This window comes from Adiantum capillus-veneris, chromosome 1 (genome assembly GCF_014529385.1).
Source record: "Adiantum capillus-veneris isolate H3 chromosome 1, ASM1452938v2, whole genome shotgun sequence".
NCBI classification, from domain to species: Eukaryota; Viridiplantae; Streptophyta; class Polypodiopsida; order Polypodiales; family Pteridaceae; genus Adiantum; species Adiantum capillus-veneris.
Window position 1 is genome coordinate 23,976,227 of NC_140931.1, and position 13,500 is coordinate 23,989,726.

The 13,500-nt window shown below is 50.5% G+C and overlaps 1 protein-coding gene across 1 annotated transcript in view; it reads left to right on the top strand.

Annotated features, from left to right (window-relative positions):
• The first annotated feature begins 974 nt into the window (after nt 1-974).
• The window catches only part of LOC147464425 (cryptic loci regulator), an 87,501-nt gene continuing 74,975 nt past the window's right edge, over nt 975-13,500 (top strand). The window contains exons 1-2 of the mRNA XM_086509142.1: nt 975-1,118; nt 1,237-1,393. Coding sequence (XP_086365268.1) covers nt 989-1,118; nt 1,237-1,393 — 287 coding nt within the window. The 5' untranslated portion in view covers nt 975-988. The remainder of the gene's footprint in view (nt 1,119-1,236; nt 1,394-13,500) is intronic.

A 13,500-nucleotide genomic window follows, 5' to 3' on the forward strand; every position in this document is an offset into this window, starting at 1 on the left:
TAGCTAAGTTACGGGCATAATTGTGGTGCATGAAGCTCTCTATCTTCGTTGCACCATCAAGGTCTCAAGGAACACAAAGCTCGTATTGTACCAAGTCTCTCTTTATGGGATAAATTATAATACAAAAGCCTTTTGTAGGGGGGACCGGCTCCACATAAATCCCATCCTCAAATGTTGCCAAGTTCTCTAATTCTCTCTGTTGCAAAATATTATTCATGCCAAGTTAATTAAGAATTATCGCCATGTTGCTACCGCTAATTAAGTTCACCCTCTATTTTCTCAAAGTAGTCTCATAAAAACGCTCACTACAGTTCTCTTAATTCCGCTATTCTCAATGTCCATAGGCCATTTCCATTACAGTTTTGACATGGTGATATGTATAGATTTCTTATTGTTGCATATGTTTTTCTTGGTGTATATCACAAAAAAAAGTAATGCAAAGAATGCTTTAAAAAATGTTGGAACCTCAATATGCATAAAAAAGGAGTCACTACCTATTGATGGCTTATTATAAATAAAATATATATTATACCTAACACTTCAAATCATTAAAGATTTGTACTGCTTGAGATAATAATTAGTTTATGTGTTTTTAAATTTGACATGAATAATAGCTGATAGATTCAATGACACCTATTAAATGTGTTCAAAACTAATCGGTTGATTGTTTTTTTCACATGGATGCATATGAGGGTTCTATGTGTGTGTGTGTGTGTGTGTGTGAGAGAGAGAGAGAGAGAGAGAGAGAGAGAGAGAGAGAGAGAGAGAGAGAAGTTGATGATCTCGCATAACATCCCATAGCTTGGAGTTTTCGATGCATGAGGATGAGATGGATTATTGCAACAAAAGAGGCAATCCATTTCCACTCATGCTCACCTCTGCGCATGCACCATCATCATCTTAGGTGAGTTTGTGAATTTTAGCATCGCACTAAACAACCTTAAAGTTTTGTAAAACCTTAAACTTAAGGAAGACTCTCGAAAGAGGTATGTACTATGAGGCTTCTCTGGTTTTCAGCGTTGTCCGGACGAATGATTCTTATTGTGAAAACGGAATACGCTTTTGCCGCGCTAAAATGCAGAGCTCGACGGGACCTGTGGTGGTTCGGTCGGGCGAAGGTATTATCTGAATTCTGTTTTGTGCCAATTTTCGTGCGCAGTGGCTCTCTTCTCAAGTGGATAGTGCACCTGTGTCGTTTTTCTTCCATTTCCACACCCTTTCACTGATGCATTATAGGTTGGGAGATTGTGAACGATGATGGTCTGATCTACAAGAGGCAAAAGAGAGAGCTCAATCTTTCTTCGGAGGTCCATGACCCCCCCGTCCAACCACACATTGACAAGCACTGGCGCCGCAACAGGAAGAAAGCTTCCTTGCAGCAGCTCAAATCCAGGTAGCTCTTGCCTGTTTCAAACCTATTTTCTTGGCTATGTTGAGAGAGAGAGAGAGAGAGAGAGAGAGAGAGAGAGAGAGAGAGAGAGAGAGAGAGAGAGAGAGAGAGAGAGAGAGAAATGAAATGAAATGATATATTAGCGTCTACAAAAGGCCAAAATGACCTATGAGACCAAACTGATTACAATGGTGAGTCTAGTACCAAGTCTGGGCACAAACAAAGAAAACTACAAACTAGAAACTTAGATAGGAGTGCTACCGACTCCTATGGGTGGCTGTTAAGCTGAGCAATGTTATAATGCCACAAAGGTACAAAGTGGGGATAAGTGTCACCATGATACGATATAGCAGTAGCATGAAGCCTATCTTGATTGACACTCTGGGTGTTGTGCTAGAATCCTATGGATCCTCTGCCGCAATCTCCGTCGGTGCTGCGTGGCTCCCCTCTTCAATCCCGGTCGTCTCGATCTCCCCAACTCTATAGCTCGGTCAATAAGAGTACCATTGGTGCGTGTATGGGTGGGAACCGAGCTTTGTGGTGGTGGTGGCCCCTCTGCCTCTGTGGTACTCGGATTGGAGAAATTTGAGATGCGTCTCTGGGACTGTCTTTGTCTATGTCCTCCCAATCGAGAGTCTCTATGTCTCTGTATCTCAAGTAGAAATAATCCGAGACATGTCTGGTCCTGATATCTCATGACTCTATCTAACGGGTCAAAACCATCTCTGAATAAACAGTGAAAGCGTCCTTGTATCTCATAGTAGACCGTGCAGTGACATGTAGTGAAACTTTGTCTTTGGCACTGCATGGCATAGCTGACATATCCTATTGTTTGCTGGTATGCCTCTGAATCTACCTGTCTCAATTCCAAGCTGGTGTGAAGATGTGTGTATCTGGCCTATGGTACATCGTAACCCATGAGATAGATGTGTGTCCATGTATCTATCGTGAGTTGGAGAAGATGCTCTCTATAGAAAGCCCTCTTCGTACCCAACTCCCGTGATGGCTCTATCCATGTCCTCCTGGTATCAAGCTGGATAAGATCCTGCCGAATGAGTCTAGTAATCTCCATTTGTGTAAGAGCCAAAGATGGTGCATCAAGAGAATACTGGAAAGGGGGCAGCCTGCCCATGCTGAAACCATGCCTCTGAAACCATGAGCTCATCTGTGCATACCAACATGATGTATCTCCCTGTAATGCCATGACTCAAGAGCAAGCCTAGCATATCTGTCCTTGGTGGTGTCCCATAAGCTGTGTACAAATGATACTGATCTGGTAAGTGCCTCAATCTCCATAGGTGGGGCAGCCAGCTCCGCTCGTATGATGTCATGTGGAGTTGAGGCCTTGGCTCTAAACAGCCTAGAAATCATAGATACCAAGGGCCTCTCCATATTACTCCATCCAGCATTGTCAACAAATGGTCCCCAAACCTGCACCCCGTAGTGCATAACTGAAGCGACCAAAGTGTCGAAGAGCCAGAGCTTTGTTCGAGGTTCCTGGAATTGAACCTGTGAACAAATCCTCTCTAAACCGCCTAGGGCTGCATAGGCACGAGTCAATCTAGTGTCTGTTGCCACTTTCAGTGTGAACCTCGGTCCACTAAAGACCACCCCAAGATATGTGTATGCATTAGTGTACTCCATACTGTCCTGACCATATGTGAATGTAGGTGCTGATCTCCTGACCCACCGTGGCTTGGTATTAAATACCATGACCTTGGTTTTACCAAGGTTGACAGACAATCCACTATCCCCTGCAAAACTATGCAATGCGTCCAAATGTCTCTGCATACCCTCTGGTGAGTCTGATATCAACACGATATCGTCAGCATACCATAAAAGAGGAATCCATGTCCCTGCAAGCTGAGCATCTCTATCTCCTCCTCTGTCAATATAATCAGAGACCTCATCAATATACATACCAAATAAAGTAGAGGAGAATGGGCATCCCTGTTTCACTCCGATAGTGGAGTGAACTATGTCAGATATCCCCTCTGGTGTGCGCACATGACTCATCACTGAATTGTACAATGCCATAATCCCCCATATCAGCTCTGTGGGTACCCCCAATTCCATAGGTCGACGCATCAATCTGGCTCTCGGTACTGTGTCAAAAGCTTTGCGGAAGTGCACAAAGCTGCAATATATCCGTCTACCATGTGCTCGACCCTCCTCAATGATAGCTTTGAGTGTAAAGACATGATCCAGTGTGGAGAAACTCCTCCTGAAACCAGCCTGTCCAGGTGTCCGTGTGCCCATAGTCTCTGCCCAACTGCGCAACCTATGCTCAAGGATGGATGCATACAACCGTGCCAATGTGTCCTACCATGATAGTATGGTAATTCCCTGGCACTGTGGGGTCTCCTGTCTTGAAGATAGGTACAATAGTAGACAATCTCCAAGACTCAGGAAAGCCCTCACACATGACACGGTTGAACAACCGTGCAAGCATCTCTGTCAACAAGTCCCCAGCATGTATAATGTGCTCTGCTACCAAACCCCCATGATTCTGTGCCCGTCTGATTGTCATCCTGTCAATGGCCTCCTTTACTATCTCAATGGTAAAGAAGGTGCTCGTAGCCGGACATGGCTGTGGTGGATCTGGTAGTGGTGCCTGTCCAGGTATAGTGTATAATGATGCTGCATACTGCTCCCATATCTCCGTAGAAGTAATCGCTAGTGCGGGAGACTGCTCATGGAATAGACGCCAAGCCTCTCCTGAATCTCTACTAAGAAAGAGTTGCTATAAATCCTGCTCCATCTAGACCAAGAAAGCTCGCTTCTTCCATCATACTAGTCGTCGTGTAGCAATACGAGACTGTCTATAGGTGATCACTCCCAATGCAAGCTCCCGTTGGATCTGAGCTCTCCTCTGTCGACACTCCTCATCATACCAGCTGTTCTGAGGCATGTGCCTGGAACGACGTCTCTGACCAAGCTGAGTGTGTGGGTATGCCTCTGTCACTGCCCCATGTAATGTCACTATCAGGATAGATGTGATCTCCTCCACTGTGTATACTGGCTCTGATGTGCATAACAGTCTACGTATCTCCTCTGCATAGACTGAGTCAGTCTCTGGTGTAAAAGTATAGCGTGGATGTCTACCACCTCGTGAGGTCTGAGATGTATTGTACTCAAAGGAGATTGATAATGTCAAAAGTGCATGATCTACTGCTATCCCAACAGGCTTGGGCCCCACAGTAAAATCCTGAATGTGAGAGATAAAGCTCAGATGTGTCAGAACATAGTCTACAGTACTTGCCCCATGTCTGTGTGGAAAACAAGTAAAACCTGTAGATGATGGGAAGGTCGGTAAGCCATTCAATATGGCTAAACTGTGAGTAGTCGTCATCTCCCTGAGGTATCTCCCATACTCTGTATGCTCTCTGTCGTGTGAGCATCTCTCAAGCCCCATCTCCTTTGGCTCTAACTCTCTGAGCATCTCCTCTGAGGTGTCATAGAAAACCGTCTGTGAACTGCCTGTACGGGCATTGAAATCCCCCAATAGTATGATGTCTTCATCCCTGGAGGACTCCCAAATATCATCAGAGTAAGGAGACTGTCCTTTGGGTGAAGCATATACTGAAGTGCTGGGAGGAAAATAGCATATGGAGATATACAAGAAACGTCCCTCAGCCTCACCCACATGTATCTGGCCTGATCATCTCTCCGAACTATGTGCAGTAGTGGCTGGAGCTCCTCTTTGAAAAGAAATGCTACACCTCCTGATCCTCTAGTCCCATGCTCAGATCTGGTGCATGTTTGGCAAGTTGTCTCCCATCTGTATCCTGATATATGCGGCATCAATTGTCTTGGAGCCTGATGAGTCTCTGAGTAGAAAACAATGTCTCTGTCTCTGAAGCTGTCCTCAGAGGCCCCCACATCAAGTCTATACGAACCATTATAGTTCCAAACCGCCATCCTGAGAGTGGTCCCATAGGTCTCGCACCATCATGTAGAGTTGCTCTCTGTAATCACTTCTCGCCCATCTCTGTAAAAGGCTAACTTTCCCTTCTCCCTTGTTGCTATAATCTCCGGCATGACCTCTCTCATATGTGCAAGTTGTGAGAGGGTAAGGTCATCTCCTAAAAAGATGCCTGTTTTCTTTTTTTTTTCCCCGAGAAAAAGATCCTGCTATTAGTTAATGAAAACTGCCCATAGGGCTACAACCACCTCTGCAAGAGAGGGCTACAACAAACATGATGGGGAGACTCTCCCAATGAAAGAACAACATATATACAATGAGGCTAAATCAAGAGGTGGGAGGAGGGAAGAGCCACACTGGTGGATGGTAGTGCCAACTGAGCACACCCTGGACAATGGTGTAGAAAGGCCTAGGGCGCCAGAGTCCAAGGAAAGCCTCGCGGCGCTCCCGCATGCGGTCGGAGCTGCCCTGTAGTCCCTCAAGCTGTCCTCTGAGAGTATGGATCAGCTCTAGCCAAAAGTCACGAACAGTCTCTGCTGGTGGCACAGAGCAAGCCTCAAAAATGCGGAAACAGCGGGCCCGCCAGATGAACCAAAGTGTCAGGCCACTGATGAGCTCCCAACACTCCTCTCTCTCACTGCACCACTCCTGTGGAGTAAGCTCTGTAGAGCAGGCTGGAGTGTAGGTCGCCCCCCCTGTATCACTATCATCTTGCTGGTGGAAGATAGCTCAAACTGAAGTGCCGGGCCAGTGAGAGTGGACCAAGCCGCTGCCCCCCAAGTGTACTGTCTAGCCGTGGAGAGAGTAGGCATCAGCCGAAGAACTCGTAGCCACACCTGCTAGGCCGAGGGAGAGTCCCAAAGACAATGACGTTGACTCTCCACCAATTGGTCACAGGCTGCACATGCGGTCGAGAGACCACTATGCACAAGCCAGCTCCCTACTGTTGTAGCTCTGTGTGCAACCAGCCACTGAAACAAAGTGACGTGCCTCGGCTGTCTGGAGTCCCACAGCCTCTGTCAAAATGCTGCCGAGAACTCGACTGAGGCCCTCCTCCTGCCAATGACGTGCTGCAGCGGGGCGGGCCTCTCTCTGTGTTGCAAGAATATGACGTCCAAGCCGAACAGTGTACTGAAGAAGGGGACTCCTGGATGGTCTACAGAAGAGAAGGGGTCCCTCCATAGCCACTCACCAGGATCCCATTGTACTCGTGCCAATGGACAACACTCCCAAGCCCAAAGCCTCCAGTGTCGAGTCTCAAGAGTTGCTGGGTCAGGGTCTATGACGCAAGTCCTCCCACAGATGCCCACAACTCGGATCCTCTGAAAGCAGCACTCTGCTACTTGCGGGGCCTCTATTGCAACTCTCTGTAATCGTCCCCCACCCTGAAGCTCGAAGAACAGGGCTGGGACAGTCTCTGAGCAGGCCCTGTCTGAAATGAGAACCTCCAGTCGTGTGAAGGCTCCCATCCACCGGGGTGCTACTGGATCGAGAGGCGTGAGCCACTCAGCTGGAACTGACTCTGACATGTCTTGACACATGCTCTGCACCCCTCTCATGCCCTGTAGTTGGAAACCCTGCACCTCCTCTGACAAACCTGTGAACTCTAGCCAGTCACCTAGAGAGCACGCTGGACTTGCTGCCATGGGACCCTAGGAAACATGAGGCCGACTACCAACCAAGTGGCCTCTTTGAGTGCTAACCATGGGGTTCCAGACGAGGGGCTGCCGTGGGCGCTCCTCCGTGCACGTCGGCTGTCTCTGCTCCAGGCCACGCCGTAAGAGCTTCCAAGATCGAAGCAAACTCACAGCGAAGCAGTCCTCCAGTCTCTTGCTCAAACCAACTCGGCGCAACTCTGTAAAGATCCATCTGGTCGAGGGTTGCCAAGGGCCTCCTGACTGAGGCACCCTGGCACGAAGCCTCTGCAGCAAGAACTCCTTCCAAGGCTCCTCACCTGGAAGAAGTCCTCTGACTATGAACTTCCCAAGAAGGGCTCTACTCTGCTGTGCTGGATCTATGATCCCAAGCCCTCCCCGAGAACAAGCAAGCGTGATGACCGACCAAGCCACCTTGGCTCGGGCTATCTGAGTGTCACGTCCTGACCAAAGGAAGTTCCTGATCAGCCTCTCTACCTGGTTGATACAAGAACTCGAGAAGATCCAGCAGGAAGTGATGTACCACATAGTCGCCAACAACACCTGGTTGGCAACTACTACTGTACCAGCCAGCGAAAGTCGTGCTGAGCTCCAATGTAACAACTTTCTCCTGATGGACAGGAGAAGAGCAATTTGCTGCTCGGGAGAGAAGTCCAAACCAACCTGACAACCCAAGTACCGAACTGCAGTCCCTGGGGGAATCCACCTGAAACCCTCTCCTAGCATCCAATCTGGCACAGGAGCACTACCAACCGAGAAAGCCACTGTCTTTCTCCAGTTGATCAGTGCATCCGATGCACAACAGAAGGTCTCCAAAGCGTTCTCACATCTGTGTAGATTGGCCTCTTGGCCATCTAAGTACAAGGCTGAGTCATTGGCAAACTCAGCGTCCGGTAGCTCATCTCCCCAAATAGGGACTGCTAAGCCCCGTAGACCAACCTGCTGTGACACCAAAAATCTGCTCATCGCCTCCGCATAGAACAGAAAGAGAAAGGGGGCAAGAGGACAACCTTGTCTGACCGAGCGTGTGAGCATGAAGCGCTCACCTCTACCTCCTGCCAAAAGCACCTGACTGTGAGTGTGTTTGTACAAAGCTGACACCCCTCTGATCCAAGCATCTAAGAAGCCCATCCTGTGTAGAGTGCCCTCTAGAAAGTCCCAGTCAACTCTGTCGTATGCCTTCTCAAAATCGAGAAGAAGAATCACAAGGTCCTCACCACGGAGCCGTGCCAGGGCAGAAGCCTCCCAGAAAGTAAAGATGTTGTCAAGGATACTGCGTTCCTTGACAAAACCTGTCCGAGTCCCATGTATAAGGCTCTCTAAAAGTGGCTGAATCCTCAAACTCAGAGCCTTGGCAAGAATTTTGTAGGCTGAGTTGAGGATGGTGATGTGGCGCCACTGTCGAATCTCATCCAAGGAGCCACCCTCCTTGGGAATGAGGTAGATCAGGCCCTCACTCATGCTGTCAGGCATCACTCCTGTGTGCAAAATGTACTGAAAAGCACTATAAAGATCTGGGCCAAGCAGGTCCCAGTACTCTAAGAAAAAGCTGGGAGTCAACCCATCCTCACCTGGACAGCTACCACGAGGGAGGGCCCTAAGAGCCGTGTGCAGCTCCTCAAGTTGAAGTGGCATCTCTAGCCTCTGGCGCATCTCCTCTGTCACAAGACAAGGCATCTGTGCCCAAACCTGCTCCCTGCATGCATTCTGTCGCTTTGACTGTCTCCTCAACTGATTGACCTTGGCATGCGAGTGCCGAGGTCCCACTGTCTCAAAAAAAAAAGCAGCAGTCACTCTGTCACCCACCTGAGTCCACTGAGATGCCTGTCGGTGGAAGGCAAACTCATGACGCCTCTCCTCTGTGCTAGCAAGCTCCTGTCGAGCCTCTGGTAACTGCTTCTCCAACCATGGACTGTCTGGAGCAGCCCTGCATTCTCTGTAGTGAAGCAATGCCTCGTCTGAGACGCTGCTCCGCCTCTCGCTGCAGCCCGACGAGCTAGAGACTCCTGAAGAAAAAAGTGGCTAAGCTGAGCTAGGCCTGAGGCCACTCTGTCTGCAGGTGGAACCTGGTTGTCCATGCCCTCTGTCCAGAGAGCCTCTACCCTCTCTCTGAGTGCTGAGTCCAACAAGACCCTCTCTGGGATGCGAAGCATCGTGCTCCCACTCCTCTGCCTGTCTGCCACTGTGAGGATCACTAGTGCATGGTTCGAGAAGGATGTCCTTGCCAGGATGCCCACTGATTCCTCCCAAGTCACTGAAGTGGTCACTAGTGTAGAAGCGATCTATCCGCGATAGATTTACTCCTCCCACTCTGCGGTCCGATCTAGAGAAGGCAAGACTGTTTGGGGGCCTCACAAAACCAGAGTGCTGCTATGTATCCGAGACCCTCAAAGTCATACACAACCTCTCCCAAGCTGCCAACTCGACTCCATGCACAGTAGCATGGTTGCCACCAATCCTGTCAGAAGGGTCCTCCAACATGTTGAAGTCCCCTCCTATACACCAATGATCGGCGTGCGGTAAAGACTCAACAATCTGTGACCAAAACTCTGCACGAGCACTCGCCACATTGGGCGCATAGATGTTCAGGAAGCCCACAAGGCCACCCTGAACCTGCATAGTAATCCACTGAGCCCTGCTTGGCAGAATAATCCCTCTGCCCACAATGGCCTGCTGCAATGAGTCCGCAATAGTCATACATACCCCACCCTGGATGCCTCCAGGTCCAAAAGCAGCTGACCAAAAGGTATCATATCGTCCATGCAAAATCTGACCACATCGCCGAATGCGGCTCTCACACAGATGGTGCTCCTGAAGCATAAGGAGATCAATCTCTCCTCCCACAAGGCAACGTTGAAGCTCCTGACGCAAACGGCCCCGTTGTCGCTGAAACTGGGGCCCACCTAGTCCCTGCGCGTTCCATGAGACGATCCTCATGGGGAGCGAGAGAGAACAGATGTTGCCGCAGCAGCAAGACGGGCTATCTTCGTATCTGGCTTGGATGGGGAGTAATCCGCATCCGAGCGTCCTCTAGATAGGCGTGACTGCAGTGAGTGCCTAGCCCAAGCCCAAGCAGAGTGAGCCGTGCGTAAAGCAACCTCCTCTGTCCAGGAGTCCTCATGAATGTATACATAGCAAGGCAAACACTGCATATCAGCAAAGAAGTACACCACAATGTGCCTACATCCTGTTGAGTCTTGGGGTGTCACCGCAAACTTGGCCAATGGCCACAAAGTCTGCAACATATATGTAACTCCAAGTTCTCCCATGTGGTGAGAACTCTAGGACCTGTGTATGCAACCATCCCAACACTGAGTCGAGGGACCACTCTGTCTCGGCCCTACCACAGAGGGGGAAGGAGAAACCAACTGCTAAGTCCAAGGCCTCTGTCCCCCTAGCGGCGAGGAACAAAGCATGGCCCTGAAGCAGGCTGCCTCATGGTCTGCTGCGGAATCGCCGAGAAAACGAGTGAACCCGTAGTCGAAGAAGTCCCAACGGCGTCGGAGGTCAATGCTCGTCAGACCACGAGGGATAGCTGCAAGGGAAGATGTCTGAATCTGCAAAGGGGGCCGCCAGAAGGGCTGACCCTCTCTCGCTAGGCGACTCGTGGCAAAGGCGCTGCCAAGAGATCTCCTAGCCGCCGGAGAGGGACCAGTCTCCTGAGTCGACTGTGGAACTGGAGCAGGAGGGGGGTGAGAAGGAGCTGGGGGAGCGGAGGAGAAGAGGGGCGGGATGGGGCGACAGAGGTAGAGGGGCGAGGTGGAGAGGCAATGGGAGCAGAAGGTGGGGGGGAGGATGAGGAAGAGGGGGGGAACTCTGGGGGGGGAGCGGCCGTCGAGGGTGAAGCGAAGGTGGGGGCTGGCGCAGGGATCTCCTCCTGCTCAAGAGGACCAAAGCGGTTCCCCGTGGGAACCCACTGCTGCTAAGTAGGCACTTGAGGGCCACTCTGAGTGCCAGGCTGACATTGTGCCTCCGGGCGTCGTCGGCCACTGGCCTGCTGCCACCCCTCCTCCGCTGGAGTTCCAAGCTCGGAGGGTGGCTCTGCATGTGTGCGTTGTGCCGTTGATTGCGGCTGCGGGCCAGCCCTGGCAGGCTAGGGCTGAGGCTGTGGTGGTGCAGGTCGCGGCCTCCTCTGTGGACAGGCCTTCGCTAGGTGGCCCATCTATCGGCAAATGAAGCACTGGTTCGGGAGGCCCAAGTACTCCACACTCTGTCTAAACCAACCCCCACTCACCCGAGGCAGAAGGATAACCTTCGAGAACGTGTGGGTATCTCTGACCAAAACTCGAACTGAGGGGATGCCAGCCGCCTTGGCAGCTACTGATGCTGCCGTACGAGGTGTCTCCAGGACAGTCCCAATGGCGGAGCCGATCCTGGAAAGAAGTGGTAGGTACTCCTTGCGTAAACCCGAAAAGCAGATTGAGATGGGGATGTCTGTCTCCTCTACTAGAATATCCGAAGCCGGGTCAAAACCATGTCGCCACTGTCGAAATTGGGTGCGTGATGCTCGGATGGCCAGTGGACTCATAGCTATGACCTTGGACGCCATCTTGGAGGTCTTAAACTCGATCTGATAGTAACCCCGTCCGAGAATTTGGACATCCAAGATCTTGTCCACCTCTGCTAGAAGGCGAGCCTGGAGAAGTTCTCGCAGCTCTCCTTTGCTAGGTCGGGTGCTGAGAATCTTGCAGATGACCGAAGTCGCTTGCAATCGCTCTACCTCTGCGGCAAGGCTCGCTTGCTCTGTCGGCGAGAGAGCAAGTCGAATGGTGGGCTCAGCGGGGTCGGGCGAGGGGGCTTCTGGCGAGTCCCTCTGTGGCGAAGCTGGAGCCTCCATCTGTGTCTACTGCTGTGTCGTGAGAAGAGGTCGACGGAAGGACGTTGCAATCAGGCGCAGAAAGCACCGTCCCAAGAATTGAAACAATGCAGAATGGGCCGAATTGCAGGGGTTGACGGGGTGAAACTGAGGCGGGCGGGCAGGCGGGCCGGGGGGGCTAGCGGGTTGGGGCAGGAGGGAGCGCTGACGGCAGCCGGAGGGGGTGACGGGGGCGGCAGCGGCAGCGGCAACGGCAGGTAGGCAGCGGGCGGGCAGGCAGGGGGCGGCAGAGGCTAGCAGGCAGCGTGGGGGCAGGCAGCGAGGCAGTGCTGGGGGGGGGGGGGGGGGGGGGGGGGGGGGGGGGCGTGCGAAGGGGGCAGTAGCGACCCAGCGGGTTCCTCAGGTGTTCAATCCCTGATAGATACCTGTTTTCTTGAGGGTTGGCCTCTTCTTTAAAAAGTCTTTCTTTTCTTCCATGGAGGGAAAGCGCAAGATGAGAGCCCGTTCTTTTGAACTCTCCCCATTACCTTCATTCTTCTTGCCCACTCTCCAAGCTTGTGTGTGCGAGGGCTTCTCCGCCCCCATCATTGACATGAGGCTCTTCACCTCTTGGTCCACCTTATTTGAATCTTTTAGGCCGGTCACTCTCACGTGTAGAGCGAGTACCCTTCTTCGTTGTTCCTCTTCAAGTGTCTTGTTGATGATGTCGGGTGTAGCCGGAATGTCCTTGCCCTTCCCCTTCTGGACAACTTCAATCCACTTTGCAGCCTCTTCCACCTTCTTTTGCGTTTTGGAGAGAACCTCCACCCATGAGGTCTTCTTTTCTCCTTCATCCTTTATATAACTCTTCGACTTGCGCTCGTATAATATTCAGCTCATCTATCATTGATGGCTGAATGTCTCCATCTTCAAGGCGTCCTCTCTCTTTAGTTTCGGCAAGTTCCTTCCGAAGGGCTGAGATGTTACCTTTTAGAGCTTGAATTTCAGCCCGGGACTCTTTGCGCTCTAGTTCCCTCGCCTTTTCCTCCCTCTTTTTCCATTCAAGAAGTGAGCTCTTCTCTTTCTTCCACTCATCCATGTGAACTTTGCATTCTTTCAACTCTCTTTCAATGGCTGTCATCCTTCTTGCTTGAGAGAGAGAGAGAGAGAGAGAGAGAGAGAGAGAGAGAGAGAGAGAGAGAGAAGAAGAAGAAGAAGAAGAAGAAGAAGAACAAGAAGAAGAAGAAGAGAGTTTTAACGTCGTAGGAAACTATCCCAAGAGACCTTAAAGATCTAGCCGACCAGGAGAGTTGAACTCAAGACCTGTTATTCAAGAGGGAAATGGCATAACCAATCTATCACACTTGGGTGATAGAAAGGTTATACCATTTTCCTCTTTTAATTAGCACACACACTCACACCCACACACACCCCCAAGAAGAAGAGAGTTTTAACGTCGTAGGAAACTATCCCAAGAGACCTTAAACTATGTTCACAGAGAGAGAGAGAGAGAGAGAGAGAGAGAGAGAGAGAGAGAGAGATATGATGAAATGAAATGTTATATTAACGTCTTCTAAAGCCCATATTGACCTATGAGACCCGAGAGTTTAATCGTGGTGAATTTGAAACAAGGTCTGGATAAAAATAAAGAAAGAAACTAAGTAAACAGAAACACTACTAGAGCTGTAAACGGTGGTATCAAGAGCTTGAGAACTACATATACGAAAAGTAAGTG